This window comes from Orbilia oligospora (genome assembly GCF_000225545.1).
Source record: "Orbilia oligospora ATCC 24927 unplaced genomic scaffold scaffold00083, whole genome shotgun sequence".
NCBI lineage: Eukaryota > Fungi > Ascomycota > Orbiliomycetes > Orbiliales > Orbiliaceae > Orbilia > Orbilia oligospora.
In genome coordinates, this window is record NW_011645640.1 from 1,050,497 (window position 1) to 1,077,829 (window position 27,333).

The 27,333-nt window shown below is 45.6% G+C and overlaps 5 protein-coding genes across 5 annotated transcripts; 2 read left to right on the plus strand and 3 right to left on the minus strand.

Annotated features, from left to right (window-relative positions):
• Nucleotides 1-784: 784 nt before the first annotated feature.
• On the minus strand, nucleotides 785-1,794 carry AOL_s00083g302 (uncharacterized protein; the record flags this gene model as incomplete). The annotated part of the gene is made up of 2 exons (XM_011125481.1): nucleotides 785-1,050; nucleotides 1,128-1,794. 2 exons carry the CDS (start codon nucleotides 1,792-1,794, stop codon nucleotides 785-787), a joined length of 933 nt encoding a protein of 310 aa, XP_011123783.1.
• Nucleotides 1,795-5,863: 4,069 nt separating this feature from the next.
• Nucleotides 5,864-8,559, minus strand: AOL_s00083g303 (uncharacterized protein; the record flags this gene model as incomplete). Its single annotated transcript, XM_011125482.1, has 2 exons — nucleotides 5,864-7,368; nucleotides 7,434-8,559. 2 exons carry the CDS (start codon nucleotides 8,557-8,559, stop codon nucleotides 5,864-5,866), a joined length of 2,631 nt encoding a protein of 876 aa, XP_011123784.1.
• A 4,609-nt stretch (nucleotides 8,560-13,168) lies between these two features.
• On the minus strand, nucleotides 13,169-14,430 carry AOL_s00083g304 (uncharacterized protein; the record flags this gene model as incomplete). The annotated part of the gene is made up of 4 exons (XM_011125483.1): nucleotides 13,169-13,817; nucleotides 13,879-13,955; nucleotides 14,023-14,216; nucleotides 14,295-14,430. The coding sequence occupies 4 exons, from the start codon at nucleotides 14,428-14,430 to the stop codon at nucleotides 13,169-13,171; spliced, it is 1,056 nt and encodes a 351-aa protein (XP_011123785.1).
• Nucleotides 14,431-18,772: 4,342 nt separating this feature from the next.
• On the plus strand, nucleotides 18,773-21,706 carry AOL_s00083g305 (uncharacterized protein; the record flags this gene model as incomplete). Its single annotated transcript, XM_011125484.1, has 3 exons — nucleotides 18,773-20,078; nucleotides 20,130-20,857; nucleotides 20,912-21,706. 3 exons carry the CDS (start codon nucleotides 18,773-18,775, stop codon nucleotides 21,704-21,706), a joined length of 2,829 nt encoding a protein of 942 aa, XP_011123786.1.
• A 3,502-nt stretch (nucleotides 21,707-25,208) lies between these two features.
• Nucleotides 25,209-27,154, plus strand: AOL_s00083g306 (uncharacterized protein; the record flags this gene model as incomplete). The annotated part of the gene is made up of 3 exons (XM_011125485.1): nucleotides 25,209-25,311; nucleotides 25,394-25,478; nucleotides 25,558-27,154. The coding sequence occupies 3 exons, from the start codon at nucleotides 25,209-25,211 to the stop codon at nucleotides 27,152-27,154; spliced, it is 1,785 nt and encodes a 594-aa protein (XP_011123787.1).
• Nucleotides 27,155-27,333: the final 179 nt, after the last annotated feature.

Here is a 27,333-nt window from a genome sequence, read left to right on the forward strand (position 1 = left end):
GCTGTACGCGGGTGTGCGTACGGGTAGTGCCTCTTTCATTCGCGATCGTTCCATCCGAATATCTACCCAATTTGTAGCGATTGGTACCACGCACTTATCATTACTTATATAAAATCATTCTTGTTTACAATTCCACAGGACGAGTTGGCTAACTGATACGATATATATCCGTAAGTAGATAGTATAATTAATGGTATACTATGGAAGACAATGGAAAGCACATACAATAATATAGCTCGGAACAAGGCGAATCAAGAACTAAAACGATATCAAATCTGAAACAAAGAATAGTATGGAATCAATTGAAAAAGAAAAGAAGAAGAAAAACGCCGTGGCTGTGTGTAAAAATATCGAACCCGAAGATAGAAATAGACGGAATAAAGCGGAAATCGAAAGCAGAAAACAGAAACAGAAAGATGAATGTAAAAAATAATAATAAACCAAAATCGCTCTCGTGAAATAAAAATTATCGTTCGAAGGGTAAATGAGCGTAGCGTAGCAGCTTTCTCGAAAAGCGGTCTGGTGGGTCATCCGAAGATAAGAACCTGATCGTTAAAAGGTCCAAAGAAGAAATAAATCAAAAATCGCAGCAGGTGATTAAATGCGTAACCAGATGTTGAAAAGGGAAGAAGCCCAGCCATATCCTCAGTCCTTTCGACTTATTATATCCGTCGGTATCGTGTCCACCTTTTGTTTTTTGCGGGGGGTCCATAAACTCATTGATATCCGAGCCCTAAATCCGAAGGGCAAAAACCTGAAAAATAAATTAAACCACCATATAGTCTTAATTCCTATTCGTGAATCTTGAAAACTTAAATGTCTCCTTGATCCTGTCCATCGTGCTTCCGTTTTTAAAGAACGGTATCTTTTCTCGTATCGATGTCGTCCTAACGTCGATTTTCTGCTTCATCCTATGTGTCTTTTCGGAGATCTTCTCGAGGGGCTGTTTTCTCCACGACGGTTTGACGAGCGCCCTGTCTGCACCAGCAGGCAATAAGTCGTCGGTTCTGGGCTGTGCCACGTCCGGGTGGGTAACTGATTTATACGGAACTGTCAATGGGGAAAAAGGATTAGTATTAAAATTCCGTAGTTTTCAAGATCGTCGTTTCAGATTTATCTCAACTTACCGTTTGGAATTCTATTCTCTACATTCTCTGTATATTCCCCCACATGCCCCATATCTGTGGGTGCGGGCGCTCGACTCCTCTCCCCCTTCATCTCCTTTTCCAATTCATTCAGAACAATACTTAAAGTCGCCGAACTCTTCCTATCTCTCGCCGCCTGTTCGCCCTCCTCTTCCTCCTCATCAAGATCGATATTGAAGGTCCCAGGTAACGGTCCACCAATCTCTTTCTTCAACTCGTCCATTCCAATGTCATGAACAACCTCCCCGCCATGAATAGTCGTAGCGTTACTAACCCTCTCCTTTCTCCTCCCCCGTTCCCTTTCTACCTCTTCCTTCTCAGCAGCTTCCCTAGCCTCCCTAGCTTCTCTTTCAATCCTTTCCTTTTCTTCAGCAAATGCTGCAGCTGCAATTTTCGAAGTAGCATTCACCGGCATCGGTGCATGAGTTTGTAATGCATGTCTTCGTTTTAGATTGATACTCGATCCACTGCTGCTACTTCGGCTGCTACCCCGACTCACCGATCGGCCGACAAATGTCGGACGTCCTTCTTTGGGAGATCTTAGGCCTCCGGAGGCACTGAACGGTGAGGTGAATTGTCGAGGGGTTTCATAAAGCAGTTCGAAAGTAAGGTTTGTGAAACGGCGCCCGCTGAGATTTTGGTGATACATTTTTTATTTTTATTTTTTTATAAAAAAAAAAAAATGTGATAAATGTGGATCTGATTCGTCGAATAAATGAAACAGAAAAAATAAGAGTGAGACCGAGAGGATGAGGGAAATGATTCCTGCGGGTGTCTGCGTGCGTGCGTATGTGTGTATATTCCTTTATCGTTCGTAGAGGTATTCTTGTGTGAAATCAAGACGGTTTGATGTAAAGTAAAATAAAAAAAATAAAAAATAACAATAATAATGCTTTTGTAGACGTGTTACGTTTCCAATAACTGCCAGTGGGATTTTCTCCAAAAGTTCTACCAGCTGCAGTTCAAGTAGTTCGAGCTTCTTGCGCTTCTTGTTCTGTCCGGGGGGTGGAATAATCCAGTCGTAGCGGTGGGTCAACGTGTTTCAAGGCTGTTTCTCGCGGGGAAGTGTCGCAGGATGCGCCCACCAAGCACCAAAAAAGAGGTCTGAGTCGAACGAACAAATCAAAGCAAGAGGTAGCTTAATACGCTAAGAAAAGTGTCAAAGATAGATGCAATTGGGTCTATACTGCGTTAAAACAGGGAAAGAGAAAAAAAAAAACAAGTGAATGAAAATGAATGACGTCTAGATAATCGTGCGTTAGCTGTTCAGAGAAAGAAAAAAAGACAGACGTATACGTAAAAGGACGTTATGTTAGTGACTAGTGGTGGTGGTGGTGAGGAGGGGAAAGGAAGTCGCAGTGGGTGTCGCGAGAGGGAAAAGGAAAGAAAGAAAAAGAATGCCAAATATTAATGTCAAGAAGCAGAGGAAGCAGAAGCAGAAGCAGAAGCAGAAGCAACGTAAGATCGATCTTCAGCCACAGCAGAAACAGGCTGGAAAGGACTTTTAAAGAGAGAAGAAGTAGGAAGGAAGGAATAAAAGGAAAGGAAGGTAAGGGTGCGTCGAGCACTAATATTAACAGCTGCTAACTCCTCTCAGTCTTTGAGATACTACCTGGTAGTAGATGTAAGTAGTTACGGCAGTGAGCGACGCGAAACAAAAGAGACATCCATGCACAAAAGAGAAGTGAGTGTCTATGCACAAGGCGGCAGGTGGGTGGAAAGGAATGAATGAATGAATGAATGAACGAACGAAGTAGACACGGCCATGTGCTTCTTTGCATCCGAAAATATTTTTTTTTGTTTACATCAGAAGAAGACCGGGATTCTCAGTCTGGGTTTCACTAATATTAAACACCAGAGAACCGGGAGGATCGGGTACAGGATATACCCTTGCAATCTGCTCTGCCTCGCAGACTTTTCATACATTGCGATCGAAGGCAGCAGCGATAGCTACTATGTAAGTAGTTACTGGTGTCAATGTGCGATACTTTCCGTAAGCTAGCCGTTGATGCTAAAAGCTCCGTGGACTAGTACTATATACGAGGCTACGTTCCTATTGATCGATTGTAGTTATTTATTTACAGCTACTCCATCTTCAATTGACGCTACTCTGTACCGACTTACGTATACAACTAAGTACTTATCTACAAATGTCGCATGCGCAATATTAATATCGGCCCAAGTCCAGCGAAACGGCTATTCTATTCTATTGTCCCCATCGGATTCCACAAAAGCCCTCAAAGAGTCCAGGTACGAAAGATTAAACAAAAAAGCTCGGGCCTGGCTTGGAGAACCAGATCTCGATCCAAGAACCTCTCACCTTTTTTTATTATATTATTTCAATTAATTAAATTTAATTACTTCCTCGACTGGTAAAACATCAAAACTCACACGTACTGTCATATTAAACTTCTAAAAAGGGCCCCACAATATGGAATCACCGAAAGAAAGGAAGGGAAAGAAAGAAAGAAAAAAAATCCCTTTCCTTTCCAGAAACAGCAAACAAATTAAACATCAAAAAATAGAAGGGAAGTGGGGCCACCCCCGAAAGAGTTTCCTCCCCTCCAATTCCACGATCGTAATGTGTGTAATTCTCGCCTCAGATTTCTCTTTTGAGCCGAAATTGCCAAATTGACAGCTCTTGTGTGTGTGTCTGGGATCCACTTTGGCGTTCGTGTGATGATGATGCATCATCCATCACCAACTCTGTTTTTTTTTAATCATATCAAATCGGGAAGAGATGAGAGAAACCGTTCCTTGGCCATAATCTCGCGAATGACCACGAAAACAACACATCGTGCATGAAATTGTATGCATGTCGCGCCTGCACATGCATTTGCCCCCCATCACTCACCCCAGGTTCAGGTGCAGGTCAGGCGGATGCAATGATATGATATGATACGATATGATACGATACATGTCCATCGTATGTCAAATCCCCAAAAGGAATTGCATTGACAGCTTACCAATATGGAGCTTAAGCTACTAGCTAGCTAGCTAAGAAGTAGCTACCTCGAAAAGAAAGCGGAGCCGTGGGTTTCCCCCCCAGAACTCTAAAAGCCATTGGCGACGAATAGATGATTGGTGTAGTCAAAAACCTGAAACGTCGAGTGCAGTTGAGAAACGTGGATCGATAGAAAGCGATGGAATTCGGAAAGAAGCGAATCCGATGTCGCAGGTTGAAAGCATTCCAGGGTCCATCGAATTCGAATTCGAGTTTGAATCGACAGTGATTTTAAACTTATAAAAAAAAAAACTAGGTTGAATGGCATGGTGCATTATCCCAATTATATTTCCGGTATTAATATACAGAAAAAGAAGTAATGATATTCGATAAACTGAGAGACCAAATTCAAGTAGCAAAAACAACCGTCAGGCCTGATACAGAAATCCAATTAATAACTTTTGTCTGTCATACTCCAACAACGCTCCCATCAACCTAACCAATCAACACACCTGCAACCTTCCTTTGCTCGAGCTACCTACTTAGTACTCCAAAAGTTCTCATAAAGTGCTTCCTCATAAGTCGTAAAGCCATTTTCTTTTTTTCTTTTTGTTTTTCGTTTTGGTTTGTTTCTGTCATTATAAAGCGTGAATCGTCATCCAGGGGAACGTTCAACATGAAGGGGGTGTGTGTGTTATATGGGTATAAGTATATGTTATATATAGGCAGACAAAAGTAAGGGATGCAGCAGCTTGCTTGGTAGCTTTTTAAACTTTTGTGAAACAGAAGCTTCTCGGGAAGACCCGCGGACGGCTGGTGTACAAAGGTTATACAATCTTATGTTCTTTTTTCTTTGTGCCCAGCCAAACATTGAGGCTGGTAGACATGCAAGATCATGTACATCAAAAAAAAGGTGTGCGTTTGTATTTCTGCTTCTGCCGGTCGTCAATGCATCGATCATGAAGAATTTCAAGTCAGGGCCACTTCCCAAGTGACCAAGAATTAGTCTTAGTAGTCGTCTTGTTCTCCCTTTGAAGTTTATGATTAGTTATTTTTTTGGTTTTTGGTCCGGTTTAAGCGGAAGAAAGAAACAGACATCATCATAAAAAAAATGAAAATAAAGGAGGGTAGTATAGAGAGTTTTTCGTACGATCTGTGTATGCAAAGAATGAAAAAGAAATCCCTTATTTAATGTCAATCATAAAATATAAGCAAAGCCAAGCAGAACAACAATAAAATAAGTTTGGGGAATATCGCGACGCTAGTCTAGAATATAAAGGGCAAAAAGAAAAACGGAGACAGGCCGGTGCGTTTTGTCGCTGCAACCAAGTGGTATAAAAGAATCAAAATATCTAAGTGGTGGGCAATTGGGGGAATCAACATCAAGAAGAAAAAAAACAAAAACCAACCGACTCCAAGAGGAACGAAATCTGCAAAGAATATGAAAGGAAAGAATAAAAAGCCAAGCCCGATAACACCATTTTGTTGAAGCCCATGCGGGGGCGGGGTAACCGATGTGATGATACAAAATGCAAGTGTCTGGTCGCGAGAAGCGGAAAAAAAGAAGAATCGAAGACTAAAAGAATGATTTAACAAGGGTAGGCCTAGCCTGGCTTGAAATGTTGAAGTGATTAGTAACGTTAGTTGGATATTACAATTAGAATACTGGTATTCCAAAAGTGAGGGGTAGAAGTAATGAGTCCCGAAATTGAGAGGTTGTTCCTAAAAAGGAAAGAAGGGATGATAACTCAATGGAGGCCGAAGGTTTTTGACTTTATTTCGGTGCATCATTGTCATGGAATTCTGAGCCGGAGCCGACATGTTCTCGGAACCCGTCTGCTGCGTCCTCGTTCGGATGGACTGTGACCGTTCCTTGAATGGTAGCAGTTCTAACCCGACCACTTAATGGAAGTTGATAACGAAGAAACCCGCGGATCGTAAGATCGAATGTATGGACCATAGCACGCTCCCACCGTTCACTCCCGCCAACTTCGGTTTTGTTTCCGGGTTTCGACAGCCGGACTTCCCCGATGGCGTGAGCCGGTTCTTGTCGGAACGGTGAACCATCAAAAGTCAGAGCAGAGTCGAAGTTGAAGATACGCCCTAGCAACATGGTTTCTTCCTCCTCAGCGGGGTCGCTAATGGGATCAGTTCCCTTGTCAACACCATCGAGAGCACGCACACTCTGATCGTCGAGAAGGTTATGTTGAGGTTTCTCCATGTTGGGTCGTCGTCGTTGAATTTTGGCACCGAGATTACCCTTCAAAACGTTCTTCCACCAGGCTTCCTCCTTGTCCCCACCGTCTATGTCGTCCTTTGGTTTATCCTTTTTTGGTTTGTCCTTGACATAAGGGCTCTTGATAAAGACGTTGACATCCATGGTTGCGATCGAAACTGGGAGAATATTAGGGTTCAATGCGAAGATATCCATATTGAACATCATCTCCTGTTTAGTCGCAATAACATCAGTGATATTGATAAGCTTGACATCCTGGAGCGGCTTCGTGGTGAGGAAAACGAAGCCCAAGGAGCAAGCGACAAGTGAAACCATGGCGAAAACCGCAAAAATACAACAGGCGAGCCGAGTATACCAATTTCTCTGTCCATAGTCGCGATCACGGCGGCGTGAGTTAACACTACCGGGGCGTGACTTAGTAACCCCGTTCCTGTTCAAAGGCCAAAGTGGTGTTCGCTCGTCTGCATCGCCTTCAATATCACCCTCGTACATCGAGAGGTGACTACCTTCTCGTCGTGCTTTGGGTGCTATAGATCCATTTCCACCGGTGTGCTTATTACCGTATGTCCTTGGAGACCCTGGCCTAGAGGAAGCTCGAGAGCTACTAATATGATGAGGGGTCCTGAGAGATTGATGCGAGTTCTTATGCTGCGCATATCTTGTCAGTTGAGGGCCACTTGAATCATCAAGGTTTGGGTTGGTGTATCCGCGTCCTATATGGCTTCTAAGCCCGGACTGGCTTCCAACACCACCACGTATGGAACTGGAGCCTACACCATCTGAAGTGTAATAGTCATCAGGAGGTTGGCTCTTATACGCATGACCGGTCCCGAACTTCATATTCCTTCGATTTCTACCTTGAGTGTTGAGCGCTTGGCTACGAGGATCCGAAAGCGAAGTGACGCTAGAAGTTCGCGAATGCCTCGGTCTTGTCTTCTCGGCAGGATTAGACTCGTAGACAAATGTTTCCTCGCTATCAGACGATTCGGCGTCATCTAGGGTATCATTAATCCTTTGTTCAAAGATGTCCGCCTTTGTGGTCTCTGTGTTGGGTTGTTAGAGATGTCTCAGAAGTGGATATATAAATTACTTGGAACGATGTACTTACGAGCTCCAGGTCCAGGGACTCGTTTGGCTTTCTTTCGTTTCTCCTTCTTCGCTGGGCGTATCGTCTCTTGACTGGCTTTTTTAGATAGTCTGACGGTAGCTGGTGGATTCATCTGCTGAGGGATCGATGTAACTGTTTCGATTTCAGGGGTCAATCCACCGCTTAAATCTTGGGCCAGCGGACCGCTTGTAACTGTCGGTCGTCGGGAAACTGCCCTTGAAGGAGCTCGACTAGCAGGTTTTCGATCACTGAGGTTGCCTGTATCTGATTCAGACTCCTGAGTTGTCGTTCTGCTGCTTGCAATACTAGACTCTGACGGACGAGTACTCATGCTAGAAGTCTCCTGGCGTCGTTGTTCCGCCTCTAGAAGCCGAGCATCGATACTTCTCTCCCCCATCCCGATGGCAGGAGTACTTGGTAAGCTGCTTTCGGTAACGGTTTCAAGCAACGCTGGGCTAGCGATCGGCCGTGGCGGTCGCTGTCCATGACTGTGAAAGTATGAAGACGAGCCTTCGTGTGACTCGTCACCAGAGGGTCCTCGGCCCGGGCTTTCTCTTCCTCTAACAGCCATAGATGGTGGTGGAAGTGTAAGCGTCGAGTCCGGCAGTCTTCGTGGAGAAGTTAAAGAGGAAGAACGGTTCATAGGAGGCGGAGAACGTGGGAGACTTAAACGTGGGGATGTCGGCCAATGGGGGACATTTGGGTGAATTGGCCGCTGTGGGCGAGGAGAGAGGGGTTGTGGAGGTTCCGTAGTCATGGCTGGTTGTTGATTCGTAGTCGTACCGCTAGTAGGTGCTTGCGCAACTGCAGAAGATGATTGGGATGCTGCAGAGTTCGCCAATCTCGCAATTGATGTGGATGATAATGACCTAACCGGTGACGGAGAGGCTTCCCTGCGAGTCTCCCTTGCAGCCGAGACCCTGCGATGCTTCGGAGGAGTCTGCTGCGATGTGGGTGTAATTACAGGAGATGAGGTTCGAGATGGGACGCCAGGTGTAGAGGAAGAAGAGATTTGAGCTGCTAAGTTCGCATTTGGACCTCTGTCTCCTGGTTGAGGAAATTCCACTAAACTGTTCGGGGTGGACGTCTCCTTCCGAAGATTCGTGGCACTGCTGTTCCTCGACATTGTGATTGTATTACTGAAGCCCTGGTTAGAGGCGCCCAGTATGGACTAGGATTGGGTTCCTCCACGTTAGATTGTGGGGGAATAGCACAGATCCAAGCGGGACCCCGGGGAGCACTGGACACAATCGTCTTTGGGGGAGAAGAAAAATGCTGGTCCCCGGATGCATCAAAGGTTTTTTTTTTTGTTCTGGAACGAAGATGGACGGCAAAAGTCGGGGAAGAGAAAAGCACAGAAGGAGAACAGAGAAAGAAGTGTTCTAGCAAGCGAAGGTGTACAGCACACGGGGCTTGGTGGTTGCGGCAAGCACGTCTATTTCGTCAACAAATTCCGGCCCTCTTGGTGCGATTCGTTTCCTTCCTCTTTGGTGGGTCCAGTTGTTGACCCGAAAGGGCGATGTGATTCGTTTTCACCGGCAAGAAAAGAGTGACCCAGAGGGAATCACATTGGACGATTGATGCTATAGGTGCATGCAGATAGGCTATGCCTTCTTCGCTGAATGACCCGCTGTATGTACTGTCTAGTTGTATGCACAATTGTCAAGCAGTGGAATGCCGAGCTCAGTTGACAGAGATTTTCTTTTGCTGTTGTCTTAAACAATATTCGCGGAGATTCGTGGGGAGACAGTCGAAAGGTCCAGGAGTTCTTGCAGGAGAATGTGATGAAGATGTAAAGACCCTTCCTTTGCCCTGCAAGCCTATGGCGGGTGGCAGACGATCTAACGGGGGTTGATTCTGCAGGTGTACCTGAACCTTACTGAGAGGTGACAGTGAAGCAGACGAGCAGCCAGCTGGTTGGTCCCGTCGGGTGTGAGCGTGGGTGGGAGTGGATCGTGGGACGGGTAGGTCGAGGGGAGTGATGGAATGGATGGGATGATGTTGAGGTTGACGTTGTGGTTTTGGTGGTTGAGCTGGGTGGAAGAGAAGCGATGTGATGTGTCTCTGTCTCAGGGGTCCCGTCTAGGGAATAATGACGACGGCTGCAGCTGCAACTGGAACTTCCAACAATGCAACCGGCAACCACCATGGCCACCACTGTCAGAGAATATATATTACAAAGTATCAACCACACATTGCAATTAACGACCTCTGATCGAGGTACAAGTCTACGGCACAATCGCTTGACTTCATGGCCCGCCATATGCGAGAATGTGCAGGCCCGGTCTGTCTGAAACCACTGGAGCCATGGAGCCATGGAGTAGCTGCCGGTACATGCCTCACGAGGGCATCGTCGATGTGTCCTAACCACAGACTCTCTCAGATTGGCGATAAGAAGCGGGCTCAGTCCACAGCTGTCCAACGGTCTTTAAGCCAGAAGGGAAGACTGCATGCCACCAGCGGCCCTAATTGGCCCAGCCCGTCCAAAAACCACCATCCAAAGATGGGACTATTCACACGCCGGTCATGGGAATGAACGCACGATTGTTCACGATGGAGCCTTTACGGGAGCTTCCACCTGTTGCATGGACTATCACAAGTACCCTTTTGCGCAGGAGATGGCATCAAAAAAATGTTGCAGCCTACCAGTTGCAGTCGCATTTAATATTTGATCTATTTTACTTTTACAAACAGTCAACTGTGGGAAAATTTTAAGAAAATTATTAGCCTTCCGCGCTACACCAATCTGCAAACAGCCTCTCGAAAAAAACTGTTTGTCCCACAATTTCGCACAAGTCCATACCCATGTCGATGCCCATTTCTCACCAAAGGGATCACTAAAAGGTGGTGTGGGAGCAAGTCGTCTGTGGAGATGGCCTTCGATGAGTTGTCCAACGTTGACAATTCCTGTCCCACTGGGCGGCCCCCCTGGCCTTTCTCGCCTTTCTTCCGCCCTCTTTTCTGCAGCTTTTCTGCTTCGACTTCCTTTTTTCTTAGTGGTTGATGACGCAGGAGTAGGATTTTTTCGACCAGGGCAGTCCCCGACTAGTTTGTTTCGAGAAAGCCGCTGCAGCGGGAAAAAGCGGTTTGAAGTTCTTCCCTCGTGCCCTTCTATCTGAAATTTTCCCGGCAAGGCCAAAACGGTCGTTTGAACGAACGAACAGGTTGTGCTCGTTGGTAGCAAGCCTCAAAAACGAGGGGAGAACAGGGTTAAAGGTACACAAATCGACATTGTATATGACTTGATTTGATAAGGCGGCACAAAAGGTGGCTGGGCTACGGAAAGAAAAAAGGCGTCTACGGGTCGACTCCAGCCGTCTGTTTACAACTCAGTCATTCTCGCGGCTGCTTTTTTTCCTGCGATCCCATGCGTCTTTTTCTTCACAATCTAAAGGAAACATATGTCTCGGGGCCTCACAAAGGATCGGGAACCTCAGGTCCCTCCTGCTTCTTCCCTTCCTCCCGCCCGGAGAAAATTTCTTACGAGGGAAGAGGATGGACCAGCCGGGTCGGGGCGGTAGAGGTTCGTACCCTCGGATACACATGCCACTACGAACTCGGAACCTCATGTCCCATATTTTCTCTGGGAGAAAATATAATAAAAAATAAAAAATAAAAAATAAAAAATAAAACCAAAGGAGATGTCGGCTGAACTCTCTTAGCATTCCGATTTATAAGACCGAACGAAAAAATTTTCAATCGGAAGTATAGAGTACATACGGGGAAAAACGAATTATTTTGTTTTTTGTCTTCGTTTTTTCCTGCTTCATAAAATTCGTAGATACACGTGTCACTCCGTGGGGTTGCAAAAGCAGAGAAAAGAGTTCATCGAAAGGGAAGAGAAGCCGTTGGGGGGAAGACGACGTCCTCGACGCTGTGATGAGCTGGCAAGTGGAGGTTGCTTGAGAGTGATAGAGAAAGCAAGGGAAGTAGCCGACAGATTCAACAGACCTACGGGCATGGATTACGGATATATTCGACTTCACCCCGCCGCCGAGAAGCCCGGACCAGCTGCATCTAAGGGTCCTTGTTGAATCACAGATAACGGATGTATAAAAAACGTTAGAAGTAAACTCTGCCGTTTCTCGGAGTTCGAGATAGTAGATATGTCGTATGTCGATGTTGATATTGAAACCGAAATTTTTTTCAAGGAAAAAAAAAATCCAATGACCCTATATTGCGTATACTAATCATCAGAAGGGACGACTAACCCACATCCGTCGGCACCACTAGCCTATTTGACGCTATTTTCAATCCCTAGCTTTGAATATCATGTCCCATCGAGCTTAAGTTGTTTTTTGGCTTGAAAGAAAGAAAGAAAAGTACAAAGCAATGACATGAGAACTGGGAACAGGCGATGAGCGATGCCGACCAATAACATGCATTGCATTTTCCCATCTGCGATGTTCGTCTCCAGAGCTAAACTACTGGAACCCCTCTGCATATCCAAATGCAATGCCCCTCTTTGTATCGTTACATGGAACTCCTCAGCTCCGCCGCTGTTGTCCACATCATCGCAGAAAGCATCGACCTTAAACCATGATCAGCTTTTCCCCGGCTGCAAACTGCAAGAGATGATGACTGCATCTGCTGCAGGGCGTACGGCCGGCGGGATGGAAAGCGCTGCTAAGCTTAGCTATGGGCCAACATTCGGCGGGGTGCGGACGATCGTACAAAGTCAGCATCGGACAAAGAGAAAGAACAAGGCAACCCTCTTTGCCAAAACATGCCATACCAACATGATGATGTATCTATGATGGAGTTGATGGCATGATTGCACATCAGAATGAGGGCTTTGAGCTGCGCTTTGGGGGGGGGGGCTCCGCTCGCCGAATGAGCGTTTTTTAAAATGATCCTGTGGAACGTTCATTTTGCATTTTATGGTAGCCCAAGCGAAACGATCATGGTCGTATCGGATTAAAATTGTGGGTTTGCGGTTTATTACTATATTCGTATATTCGTTTAATAGGTAGCCGTTCCCGGCTCGTGACCCATGGGTACCGTATGGACTGATAGATGTTGAGATATAGCGTGAGCAGTCACGCCAATGTGGTCTGGCTGTCGGGTTGAATCGTAACCCATTGGCGCTGTCACGAGTTCCATATGGGTCTGGAACTTCAAGCTTATTCTGGAGAAAAGCCTTAGCCAAGCTTAACTATAGCCCACGTGCAGGAAGAGATCGTGCGATCGCGAATGGAACCGAAAAAGGACGGCGCGGTGGCGTCCTGTAGAATAATTGGAATTTGAAGAGTATGATATCATACTATTCGCGACAAGTCATGGAAAACCAAGGATTGTAAATGTGCGCACCAGAATTGATTTGAAATTTCAGGGGAAGTTGCGATATAGGAAATAAGGTCCCGTCCCTGTGACTGTGGAGACCGGTCGACCCCGCCGCAAAAATGATATATGTACAGAAAGAATAGATGGTATACTGATAATGAACCATGATTGATAGGAAATAAACCCCAGTGTCTCCCAATTGAACATCCAAAACATACCAATAAAACATTATAAGCAGAATTAAGCAGAGAAAACAAGGAAATGATATCTGAAGCCATTCCGATCCCGTGTACCCCCTTCGTATTAATGTACTATGCAATCTGAATCTTCCCTTCTAGCTTCATGTAAAAACCATCCCCCAAAAACGCCTGTCGAAACGTAAAGACTGACCAGAAATAATAAAAATACACCTAACTTTTAATGGACCCCCCGTATCTATGAAGATAGTCTATCTATATCTTTTTTTCATCACTAGCTGCTGCATCCGAAAATGGATTAGGATCTAAATTTTGCTTCAAAACCGTCCGGCCGTTGACCAGCTTCAGCCTCGGTGTACCCGGAATGTGGTACTCACTGAGTCCATTCCCGCTCATGTTAACAACTGCAGGTCGGGAGGGTGCTGCCCTCTGTCTTTCGAGATGCGCAGGATCAGGCCGCGCCATCCCACTGAATGGACATCTTCCCATATTCATGCCATCCATGAGATGCGTGGCCTCTTCGATAGGACGACCTAAGATAGTCTTTCCACTCTCAGAGCTACGTCTACTAGCGTCTGTACCATTACTACGTACTGAGGCATCATCGTCCCCCAACATCTGTTTGCCATGTAGATACCCCTCCTTCAGGGCATCATCCTCATCGATAGGTTCCTCCTCAAGGAATTCGAGGGCATCGGTGTTGTGCCAGCGCTCCATAAGGTCGTTTTGAATCCAGATCACCTTGCCGAGAGCTTTGATAAGGGCGATCTTTCTGTAGAGTTCGAGGCGTGGGTGAGAGAGGATCGCCTCGAACATGGCGTCCTGAATGAAACCGAGGCAGACACCAAGGAATACGTATTCAACGTGAAGTGGGTTCTTGCGGCCTTTGCCAACGTGCATAAGACTATAGAAACTATGTTAGGATATGATATTTAAGAGTAATGGAGTGAGGAATTATAACATACCCGACTTTGTCGAGGTACTCCCAGTATTCCATTCTTGTGCAATCGGAGTTGAGTTTTGTAAGGTACCATCGAAGGAACTAATATTACAACCGTTAGTAAATCTCGAGCTCGGAAGGACAAGAAAAGAGCATGCACAGTGCTCACCATCTTTCTGTGCATAATCTGAGCGCTGTCCTCGCTCGCCCAAGAGCTAACTGGACCTTCATCCCTGCTGTTTCTAGTAGTGAAGACACGAGCTGTGATATCGTATTTGAGGAGTTTCTTGTAGACGATGTTGACAATAGCTGGAATGAGCGCCTTTACGTATTTCTGACCTGCGATAAGGGCTGCGACATCCTCTGTTGTAGAAATCCATTGTTAGTTTATATTCTTCCCTTTTTTCAAATAAACCCGTCGAACAGAATGCGACAACTTACCAGGTCCGAACTCAAGGAAGGAATGTAAGAATTGAATTCTGACTGGGAGTGAGGTGTAGAGTTCGGTACGGTCGATATGCTCCATGGAAGGCGGTGCCTCCACATGGTGCTCTTGTTCTTGCTCGGCCATCTTCATTTTGAATGTTGTGAGTGTTTGAGATCTTTCAAGATCCTAATAACTTCGAATGATATAGAAAAGTAAAGAAAATTCTAGAGATTCTAGAAAATGTTTGAGCTTACTCCGGACTTAAGATAAGTAGTTAAGAGAGAGGCTTCTTCGTATTCGAATCGAGAAATATTATATTAGTGCTGGTGATATTCCACGTGGAGAAAACGTTGTGGACATGATTCAGCTTGCGCCGTCTCTCACTCTTTATACCCCTCTTGTAAAATGAAGCTTAAAAGGGTGACTACAAGCTTTGAGTAGTTCGAAAATAAATTTCACAAATTTCATCATCGGATTAATTAGGGACGGCGGTCCCCGGCGTGTCGCATGATTCAAAGCTCTCTTGGAAATATCGCAGGTGGTCTCAGTAGTGGTCTCACTTAAAGTTGTGAAGTGGTCTGCACCTCACCTGATACTATTTTGTGTTGCGAACGCTTTTGGAAAGGAGAGTAGGCCCCACAGTGGAGTTCCGAAGCACGCCACACGGCGTTTTACCATATATGGTCCGGCCGGACCTTGGTATTTGGGAAGCTATCATTGGCTGGTAGGGCTGGAATCGCTGGAATCGTTGGAACGGCGGAGGGCTTCTAGGGGCTGACCGTTTACCGAGAGGAAGACTCTGCAGGAAGGAGTTTTGGCTCTCATCTAGAATATACCCGTAAGGGTAAGTACCTACGATGAACCATATTCCGCACGTTTTGTGGCTTGCAAATTAATCTGCTGTTACTATGAATGAGGTATGAAGGCGAATGCCCGCGTGCGATGCCGGCAGATGTGCATACATACTGTGTACATAGCATGGCTTCGAGAACAAATGAGAGAGCTCAGATGATGTATCATGTCATGGATCATTCATTGATTTGCATGACCGCGGCAGAATGAAACCCTACCGTGTGAAGGAAGCGAGGAAGATGTTTCCGAGTGGGGGCGAGGGGAATATAATAATATCATGCCTCCTTGAAGCCTTTTCCGATCCGAGATTTGGCGATATACGAAACATGGGGGTCATGTGACCGTTCCTTCTGCGAGAATTCGAGAAGCATTTCCTTTGGATATAAACCGCCTTTCGGGTCGAGGCTGATTGATCGATACTAGATAGATAGATAGACAGATAGTACCTGATAGGCATTAATGGTATGAACGGAATGCCGAAGCTTTGCGGACAATAGCTTGTTTCGACGTACCACACTTGCATATACGCCATTGAGTATCAGCTCATACCAGTGTCATTTTCCCAACGTCATTTGCATATTACCATCCACCAAGACGGAGTATCTCCAAAAGGTGGCATCTTGGAGAGATCCGATCGTCGATCCTCTCTCATGAATTCAACCAGCTTGCGGGTTAGCGCTGTCGCACGAAAATGATGATGAAAGTTTCGAAAATGGTGATGAAGAAATTTGCAAGTGGAACCTCTCAACTTCTGGAGCTCCGATCAATATTCTTGCCATCATGCTGACCCGATACAGCCCATTTAATCTCATTATTTTTGCAATTTGAAGCCGATACAAGAATAGTACTTAGGCCCATCCGTCCGTGAAGCTTTGAACATAAGCTCATTCATTCTTCTCATATTGCAAGGCACCAAGCTCACATAAAACTCAGCACTTTGTCAGCCTTTTCCTTTCCCTGAATCGATGCTATTCCGAGCTCATCAATCTCGGGTAAAGACCATGTCTGCAATGATGTTGACGACTGCGATATCAACATTCTTCTCAACCATCCAATAATCTCGATAGCCGACAGACAAAGAGAGAGAGTTATTATTGTTCCCCACCCGTCGGACTATGCACTTCTAGTAGCATTATCGTGGGTCTCATTCCCTCGGTCAAACAAGAGTAGCGAATGCCCAGAATGCTTGTAAGCTGGAAGAAATTTTGCAGAAAAAATGGAGGGGTGTGGTGTTTCACTGGACCGGGTCGAGGTTTTCGGGGAAGAGGGAAAAGGAGCTAACGGACCCGCAAATCGGTTCAACGACGGCAGTGCTAGTAAAGCAAAGCCCAGACGGCACACGACGGCGGCCCCAATAGCTTGGACTTCAGATTTTTTTTCTCTTTGCTCCAGCCGGTGTTGATGGGCAAAGTTCCCGATCCCGCGACGGGCTACCGTTTAGCTGGTGAAAAAAGTTTCAAAGCATCTTTGCTCATTTCCTGTGCATTCACGGGGCTCGAGGTCATTTCGTTTTGAAGGATGTTAATTGAGCCGGAGCGAACGTTAACGGAGACAAACAGAACATCAAGCGATCGATCGATCGAGTGGGGACACAACTCCGCTAGATGATGAAGACACAATGCAGACTGATACACCGTGTACTTTATGGGAACTATTTTCCTAAAAAAGATTTTCTGTGTCCTCAGTTGAGAAAGTGAGAAATTGAGAAATTGAGAGGGGGCATGAGGGAGAGAGGGATGTGGGGCAGTTGGATATCAAGCGGAAGCATTTCCCTGTGCCTGCATTTGCAATGCATTTGCGGTGCATTTTCGCAGTTCAATTTTTCCGAAGGCACGTTGTTAGCGGCTTCCTGTTTAGGCAATTTGTTTACTTTTCAGGGAAAAACAACAATAATAAAAAACAACAATAACAACAACGAAAATCAAAACAACGAAACATCAACAACAACAGCAACGTCAACGTCAACATCAACACACTCCACTCCACTCCCACTCCTACTCCACACCACCATCAACGTCAATGTCAACAAACAACTGGACTGAGCAAAGGACCAAGTGAGCAATTGGCTGAGTGGTTCTAACCTGATCAAAACAAAAAATCAGGGGCAAAAGCAATTACCCTCATCCATCCTCTGCCACCATCCAACCTCACTTAACTACACTACCACAGTACTTGCTTTCTTTCTTCCCATCTTCTTTCTGGTGTTCCATACATCACCCTTCGAGAAAACAGACCGAGGCGTCGAGTCCATCGATAGCCAGGTTATTTCCCTAGGTGAGTGAACAAAGTTTTTGGTGATGATTACCCGTTCCTTCACTGCATCATATATATACCTACATATATCCGTCTCTTCTCCATCTATACATGCCTATCCGTGAGAGACTTTGGTGATGATATGGATATATTTATATATCCATCGTAATGTGGATCATGATTCGATATTCAGGGACTTCGCATGCTTCTTAATATGCATCATGTGTGTGACCTGAGGATTGATGGCTTGAATGCATCGCCACCGGCTTAGTCGAGATAGGCAAATAACAAGCAAAGAACAGTATGAACCACCATCATATTCATATTACCGCCTGTGAGATGCCGCTCCCCGCCCGCAGGTTCTGATTCTGGTTCTGATTCTGGTTCCGGTTCATCGATGCAGCCTTAGTTTAACTAGCGGCTGCAAGTTCTGTTGTCTTCTACACCGTTCCGTCCTAGACCCATCTCCTTTCTCTCACTTTTCGCCCCTTTTTTCTCCCCTTATCCCTCCCTCTCGTCTATGTATACGTGCAGGTGCCCTGCTCGAGGCTAGTCTTGGTGATAGTCTTGATCCTCGACGTTGCATGCACTCGCCAGGGCAAAGCGTTTATGTACATGTATTGTTATTTTTGTATTTTTGTATATTGATTTTTGCCGTATTCCGCTAGTCCCCCCCCATCCCATCGCGCTTTCCTCCAACTCAACTCACCTCGCCTCAACTCAACTCAAACTCTTCTTCCAACATCAACAACCTCACTAACCTGCCTCAACAGCCGCTGCCACTCTTCCCGAAACAAAACACCAACCACAAAAACTCACCAACAACCACCTGACTTGAACTCAAACTCAAATACCTCTTCTCCCGGCTTCGACGGGCTGTCTCCAATCAAACATCTTCATTTTTTATGACACGACCCCGAGAATTCTCCATTATCTGAAATCTGTACCTGAACTAAAAAGCAAGAGGAGGAATCCACGACCACCCGGTTACTAGGGCAGCTCGCTTTTTGGATAGACACATCCTTGCTGACCTTTTGTCGCGCGTTCTCTTCTCCTTCATACCGATCGGGTCGGCTGTATCGCACAACTGAGCCGAGGGGGGAAATATCATAATCAGCAGTGACCTCTGCACTGTGATTCGCCGTTACTAACGTCGAACCGCAACCACGAACAAGACCGACATCGCGCTCAGATTTGGGATATCAGCTGTCACCTCCCCTCAAACTCGGCCCTTCGAGGGTTCCCGGTTACACGCTTCTCATCGCCGTTGCCGTGTCTTGACGATTATCTCATACTATCTCATCAATTCGCCTGAACTACCACCCAATTTCTTTCGACTGAATAGTCACTTTGACTTGTTGAATCTATCCCACATAAATAAAATAAAATGGTTGTTTCTTACTCGCCACATCGACAAGGAGGCCCAACTCCTGTGGAAAGTACCCCGCCATTTACGCCATTCAAACGCGCCAACAGTGGCCTAACTTTGCTTGAAGTGCCACGTCATACCCCTTCTCCCATCCCCCAAACCCGTGTTTTGACCAGGCGACAGGGAACCTTAACTCGGACTAGAAGTTCGCCCATATCAACAAGAGGTGCATTGGAAGTCTCGACTAACAACCTCAACTGTACACTTCCATCACAATCACCCCACAATCCCGAATCAAAGATCACCATGACGACGGAACCGTTTAAGGTAAAGCAATTGCGAGGCAGGGGCATTGAGAACACTCCAGCCGTCAGCAGCCCGCTTAAGAGACGGGAGATTTCGGCTGGCGATGTTGCTCCACCAAGAGTCAAGCGTCGCTCCCAGGATGGTATCACCCGTTCATCGTCTCGTTCCTCATCACCAGCTGGCTCGTCATCGGATTCATCGAGCACCGGAAGAAGTAAGACTAGCCGCAGCTCTATTTTCTCTGGTACTGGGAGACCAATCTCCCACACACCTAGGAAGCCAACCGGTTTGAAGAAAGTTATCAATACACATCACTTCGAGAAGCCAAAGATAGCAAGATCCCGCTTGCAACCTACTAAACCTCCAGTGTTTGGTGTATCAACACCGCTCGCGCCCGGAAAAGTCAAACGCATTGGCTCCTTCGACAATTTCGTTTCACCGGCCTCTAAGGCAAAGGAACCAATGCTCCCTCAGGTCACAGTTTCTCGAATCGAGCAGATCCCCAAAGATGTATCCGCGACCCCAGCTGTCTCAAAGATCTCCAATACGCCCTTCAAGAAACCATTCCCTGCTCCATTCCCGAAGTTAGCGTTCACTCCTATGCCGCAACTAGGCAACTTTGCCACTCCTCAAATCACGAAGGCTTTCCCGCCCCAGCCTGCAGTTTTCATGTCCACTGGTTTACTCACCAAGAAGAACCGACCAGCCAACGGAAACAGCATCCTGCCTCCAGAAACACCCTGCAAGAAACCAACATTTATGACGAGAAACCCGATCATGGTCAACAATGCTCCGCCCGATACCCCATTTACCCATAAGAGTAGAGGAAAGTTGAACTTTAACCGGACAGAAAGCTTTGCTAGCCTTGCCGATACTGGGTCACCTGATGCAAGCCAGCAGAGCACTCAGCAGAGCACCCAGCAAGAATTTCTCCAAACCCCAACTAAACGCCTACACACTTCGGACAGTGCTGGTAGCTTACGTGGATTAAACAAGAGGTGGAAGACTGATGTTCCATGTAAGTTGTTGAATCTAGTCGATTTTAGCCTCAGGACTAACCAGTCAATAGTATCGCAAGAGTCAAGGTCCCCTCAGACTCCGCAAGGAAGTGCTAGCATCATCGATCTTGATGCGAGTCGACTTTCAATCTCTGGCAAGCCCTCTCAACCACTTCTTCTCAGCGATCCCTATCCCTCGACTCCTCGCTCCGCTAGAGATTTGTTTGGAAACCTTGTTCATACGCCTTCGCATAGCGGTAGTTCTCCCGATAAAATCTTCAGCGCGACCAAAGTTGAGCAAACCATGACACCCGTCATGGACCGTACCTCTAAAACATTTTCGAAAGACTGGGACCCAAATCTGGAAGCTAAATTTGCGAAAGTCACTCAAGTCGGCGCAGGAGAGTTTTCTGTTGTTTTCGAAGTAGAAGCACACCTTCCCTTACTATCATCTCAGGCTTCTTCCCAACTCATGACTCCTGAAAACTCTTCGGAGAATGGGTCGCCTCCTAACCCACCTCTGATGCTGCCTCGCCACTATGCTGTCAAGCGGGTTCAATTTCATGGTCAGCGAGATCGGGATCACCGTATTGAAGAAGTTGAAATTCTCAAGTCAATTGGCAAACACAAGAACGTCATCGAATACCTCGATAGCTGGGAAACTTCCATTAACTACAGGGTTTATATTCAAACCGAGTTCTGCGAGCTCGGTGCCTTGGATAGCTTTCTTTCTGATTACGGCAACCACGGGCGCTTAGACCCCTTCAGAATCTGGAAAATCTTTACAGAGATTTCTGAGGTAAGACAGGGACTGGAACCCCCCGATAGTTGAACCTTTAGCTAACTGAAATAGGGGCTGGATCATATCCACAGAAGATCAGTTCTACACCTTGATATCAAACCTTCCAATATCCTAGTTTCATATGATGGGTCCTTGAAGATAGCAGACTTTGGGATGGCGACAACGTATCCAGCCAGCCGTAGCCTCGAACGAGAAGGGGATCGAGAGTATCTCGCGCCGGAAGTGCTCCAAAAGCACCAATATGCCCGACCTGCGGACATTTTCTCCCTTGGTCTTACGCTCCTAGAAATCGCCGCCAACGTTCAGCTCCCTGATAACGGCCCATCCTGGCAAAGACTTCGTGCTGGCGACTTGAGCGAGATTCCCGACCTCACGCCTGAGAGTTTGATGCATAGTTGCATACGTGACGATCGTGGCTTTCCCATTGTTATGAATGACGACTCTCTCGGTGATATTGGAGAAGACTCGTCATTTTGTGCTGATAGCAGCTTCACGGTTCCTACCTCCAACCCTGACGGAATGTTTGCGAAATACACTAGCAACCCCAACTTTCGGGCCCGCGAAACAGAAGACCTTCTCAATCCGCCAAGGTATCTTGAAGGAGATAGCCTGAAGTTCATGATCAACTGGCTTATATCCCCAGATCCAGCTCTTCGCCCTAACACCTCAGAAATTCTTGGCTCAGCTGAGGTCCGTTGGATCAAAGGTCACCGAACAACTGGGGCTTTGGTGTATGAGGGAGAATGGGGCCCTGCAGAGTCTACATGCGAAATTTTGGACGATATGGACATTGGAAATCTATCCGTCGAAAGATTGGAAGAAGACGACTGGCTCATGATGGAATGAGCATATGTTCTACACCACGAAGCTACGATGAGATAAAACTCTTTTTTTTCCCTTTTGTTTCTTTCTTCTTTTTTGTTTCTCGACTTATGATCTTGTTTTGCTTGCCCTCATGATATATTTACTGCACGAAAGACTTTGTTTTTGTTATACCCCGTTTTGTTCTCATGTGGCGTGCTCTTTACTTCACTTCTTTCCAGTCCAACTGGTTCATATTAACACCGACTCTCATTCTGGTTTTGGATCTTGTCTACCAAGCTGGGCCTGTAATATTTGTAACACTCAGGAATCCTGGCGGAACGGAATCGCGCACTTGTACATTTTCTTCTTTTTTCGCTGCTCTATGCTGTTCTTCTAACTTCTCTGCTGATTCCGTTCTGATTCTCTTCGACGCCTTAAGGCTTATAACTTTTATTTCTGCTTTTGTTCGTTTTGACCAACGACGACTACGGTCTGCATTTAATCATGGCGTAATACAGGTCCTCCTCTTTTTTTCTTCCCTTTTTTCCTTTTCCTTCTCTCTCTGGGTTTGTTTCGTCGCGGGGCTTATGTTTCCTCCGCACTATTATCCTTTTTTTTTTTTACCAAGCTAGCTTCGTTTCTCTATCGCTCCTTCTGCACGCCTTTGAACAAAATCAAATAATGCATATGCCTATGATGTCATATGCCTTTCATGAACCTTTACTTAATGTTTCTTTCCGATGCATACGTAGATTGCGAGTTTACTTGTATTTGCAGCTATCACAATAAGATGATATCGGCGTCTGGGAACGAGACCAAGATGATATGCCAGTCAAGCATTAGCTAGGGAGGGAGGGAAGGGTAAAAAGCTAACAAAATACAGTGGTTTTTGTTTTCTCGGTTCATGGGTTCGATGTTTAATTTTATTTCTTTTTCTGTATCCGCTTTCTAGAAGGATTTCTAGAAGGATTTCTCAAGGTACACTGAAGGATAAAGTTTTAAATTTTATGTATGCCTGGGACGACGGCCCCGGATTAACTAGGTCTCCCCTAGTACTTTCGTCTCCAAGAAAGCGGGTCCGGGTGTCGTGAGGGACGGAGCGGCCGATGATTCGTGTGAGGGTTCTTTTTCTTTTTCTTCTTTTAAATTGGATGGCGGTTCGCTTGTGAGATTTAAATTTCCGAGTGCGATGGATATAGATGGCTTGGTAGTCAGATTTGAGTCTTGTGCATGCTTACTTACCATCCAAGACGATTAATGTACATACATTGGAAGATACAGTCACGGCCGCGGGTTTGAAACGGTTTGAGAATGCTACGGTTTTCCTTCGTGTGAAAAATTCGATCTGAACTATCAATACTAGACGGTTAGATGGGTGTATACCTTAGGATCTATTTACTACAAGTGAGGAGATCTTAAGGTGTTTATGAGTTTTGTGAAAGAAATTTTGACTTTGGCCGTAGGCTTGGTTGCCTATTAATTACGAAGGGTTTATCTTCGATGTCTAGTTTGAGACAAGATGTCCGAAAGAACTAGAAGTCTGATTACTTCTAAATGACGAATGGTTTTTATTTACTCACCACTGGTATCATAAATTTATAAGTTCGGATGTGGATACTACCAGTTTGATCGTACCCGGCACAAAAGCGGTCAAAAATAAGCATATTTGACTCTTCCATTGGCTATTATATTTATATTTACGCACACATCGGGCTTCTTCACTCATTATTCCTTGCCGCTCCCCGCACTTGACGATATATCGTCCGTTTCGAAATACCCGAGTTGTTGACAACACATTATAATATTATCGAATATATTGTTGTATTTTGAAATCAGGCAATTCGCCCGATCGGGGTAGGAAGGGTTCGTTGATCCTTGGTAGTACGGTAGATGTATCGATCGGCAATTGGTAACGCCTTGAGGTCCGTAGTTAACTAGTTTAGGGTTAGGAGAATTTAAAGAAAGTATTTTGGGAACTCCGTGGGGATGTATATTATCTAGGTACGTATGATTGTTTGAACTATTAGGAGATTAAGTTGGAGAAGGATGGTGCACCAGTGTAAAGTGTCCGCTAGACTTATAGAGCTATACAAGGGTCGGTTGCAAGTACCCGAGCAGCTATTATAGATGTAAATATATTCACCTACTTGAAGTTAATAAGAAATATGCATATAGATGTAAATCGGAAAATTGTTTTATTTTATTGTGTTTTACCGGGACCGTATGTGGCGGTGTGGTTCTCAAGAACTCTTTACCATAAGTTATAATTACTGTCATGGCATTGATATTGCATTACTGAAATGTAGTCTGGTCTAATATAGTTAACATTTTCTAGACATGCATGTCAATAACAAATTTATTACTGAATTATATATCTCTCGAACAAATTTGATGATAGAGTTAGGAATTGATGCCTAGGCGCCTTGTGATTTTTTAAGGGAAAATTATGTAAGATTTCTAGAGACTAAGATTCTATGGACTACCCAAATATGGATCAGGAGTTGGAGAGTATCAGGGTTTAACCTCACCCGGGAACATTGATTTATCACGGGCTTCGAAGATATCACTTACGTGTATACATGTGGTATGGATTAGGGCCGTGGATTCTGCTAAGTTATAATTAAGTCACACTGGAAAGCATGGAGCCAGCTGCAGCGTATCAATACTGATAGACTAAGAAGCCTAGAAAGCTTGAATGCGGCCTGCATAAATGCTTAACGGATTCCATGCGATCACGTCATAGTGTAATTTTAATTTTTGTGGCCTATTAAACCAAGGAAGCATTAGGTAATATAAATTTTTTTTTTTTCGAAGAGCAGTAGGCTCCTGGGTAGTTCACATCACCGCCCGCTGCCTTGCCATGCATGGGTGATAGCAAAAAAAAAGGCCCGTGGTAAGTATGACAGACGTAGCGCTACGTAGCACTGCCCATGCATTCTGATCTAACGCGCAAACACGTATCGCAATCACATAATATTGAGATTTTGGATATATATAACCCAAAAGCCCGATTTTTTTTAAGCTAAACCAACTATCCAGGACTCATTACTCGTAAAATGTCAGTATTGTGATTCTATATTTACACCTGTTCGCTGTGTCTTTTCGTCATAAGGCGTGTGTTAATCGAGCCAAACCGAATGAGGTTAGATTCCGCGAGCAAAATGCAGCCTAATTGCCCAAACAGGTTGGATTCCGCGAGCTCTCAGCCCTCCTTTCAGCCCAGCTCGGTTGGAAGAAAAGAGCACAGTCGCTTAGAACATTCGAAATGCATTCCGACAATTCGATTGCACCGGTTTTCTCCAAAAAGCCCATGCAAGGTTACATTTGTGGCGCTTCTTTCTTCGCGTTCTTTTTGAGGATACGCTCGAGCTCGGTTGTGGGGCATATATCAGATATGATCGGGTGGTATATCTAGTAAACAATATATTAATATGAGGGGGAGAGGGACCGCGTATATATTCAAGACGATACCGTTCGGAATCAATTGTTGAAACCAGACATCAATCATCAATCACCGGAGTGAGCTGAGTGATATTAAATCAATATGGTTCACAAGTCTTTTCTTATAACATGCCTTGCGGCATTGACCAGTATAGCGTCTGGGTCGACTACCTTAACCGCATGCACGGCTAATAATTGCCTGAGAGGTTAGTTCGCCTTATAAATTTACAGTTTCATGCATGAGCATATCATATCATATTAGGATATATATTAATATCACCTTGATAGCGATCCGCGGGTCTGCTTTCCCCACTCGTTCGGGAACCGAAGACTGTTCTTCGTACTTCAAAGCTACTGTTACTCCTGCGACTGTGTAAGTGTTTATACCTAGTACTTAACTAGTAGGTATGCAATGATGTATGAAGATAGTGTTCTAATTAGAATCATCTTAGAACTCTCACTCAAACCACCCCGATTCCGTATACTGCATCCACAAGTGTCCATGTTACACTTTCTACGACTCTCCCCTCTTCTGTCACCGACATAATTGGCACAGTCGAGACTAGCATCATCGACAGAACCGCCTCTACTACCATCGAGGAAACTGCTTCCGAGACCGTCTACGAAACTTCCATCAGTACAATTTATGTCACCGCTACCGCACGTAGCGATGTCACTGCTACTGCCACCGAACATACTACCTTCACAACCAATGTTAACACTGTAGCCGAAACCGATGTCACCTCGGTCCAAACCATTGTTGACCACCGCACTGACACCCAAACCGCCTTCGATATCAAGACCGACGTAGCCTACAGCACCAAAACTGTTATCACCGTCGTTGTCCAGACCCAGACCACATCGTACACCTCGACTAAAACAGTCTATAAGACCGCTTACGCCACTACTACCCTTTATACCACTCTCAAACGTAGAGATATTGAGGCTCGCCAGGAAACCGTGTACCCCTCCGTGATACCAGCATACGCTAGTCCCTGTACCGGCGTTGCCCAGTACACCAGCGCTTGCTCTTGCGTGGGTGTCACTCGCACCACTATCACGCTCCCAACCCCAACCGTTACCGTGACAGTCGGTGAGTCCTCGGCTGTCAGCACCTTCACCAGCACCATCATTGATGCCACCGCTACCGAGTATTCTACCGTTATTGTTCCCTCGACCTCAACCAGCACGCTGACGATCTACACCACCGTTACCACCGAAACATTCACTGACATTGACGCTACTGCCACAACTTATATCACCGATAGCACCCAAACGACTTTTTACACCGTAGCAACAGTCACCGAAACAGTCACCATTGCCACCGAAACCGTTGTTTTGACAGACAGCACAGCAACAAACCTCATCACGACAAAGACTCTAACCAACGTCATCCCCGTCACAACCATACTCACCACAACGGACGGAACAGTCGTAAAAACAGTCATAACTGCCACAATCACCAACACCGTAGTCGCCAGCACCGCCACCGTACCCTCTTACACAACCACCGTAACAACCTTCACCGCCCCACCCGTTGAATCCCAAGTCACCGTAACAACTATCACAAACACCGTCCCCGTAACTGTGACAACAGCCTGCGCGAATGCAATCCCAACATTTGCTCTCCAAGTCACTGGCGGTGGACCGTATAACAACTATTACATCAGTCAATACACCGGTTTCAACGGTGGTTTCGACATTCGTACTCTCATCGCCGTCCCATCCTTTTCAGAATCTCGTAGGTTCATACTCCGCAACGGGGCATTATACGACACAGACGGATGGGTGATTTCGGGACCCCCTGATTCAAATTACCCGTATTACTTCCAGGGCGCGCAGGAACAGAATGTTTCGGCCAATTGGGTCAAGTATCCTTGCGCGATTGTGGGAGGACAGTTGAAGTGTAGTTACGGGTCGAGGAATGTGTATTATGTTTGCCCGAACGTTAGGAATTTCCTCGATTTGGCGGTTGCGGGGAGACCAGCGTTTAATTGGTGTGATGGGACGATCATCAGTTTGAATGTTTTGATGACTTGTAAATTGTAGATAGATAGGTAGATAGATACCTGATAGTTGACTTTCTGGAAAGAGGTCGGATATAGTTGAATAATAGTTAATAGTTAATATATGTAATATACAAGCGGTTTAGTTATATAGTTTTTTTTTCCCTTTCACGCTGTTCTCGGAATAACTCTCCCTAATTATAGAATTAGAATCGATGGATC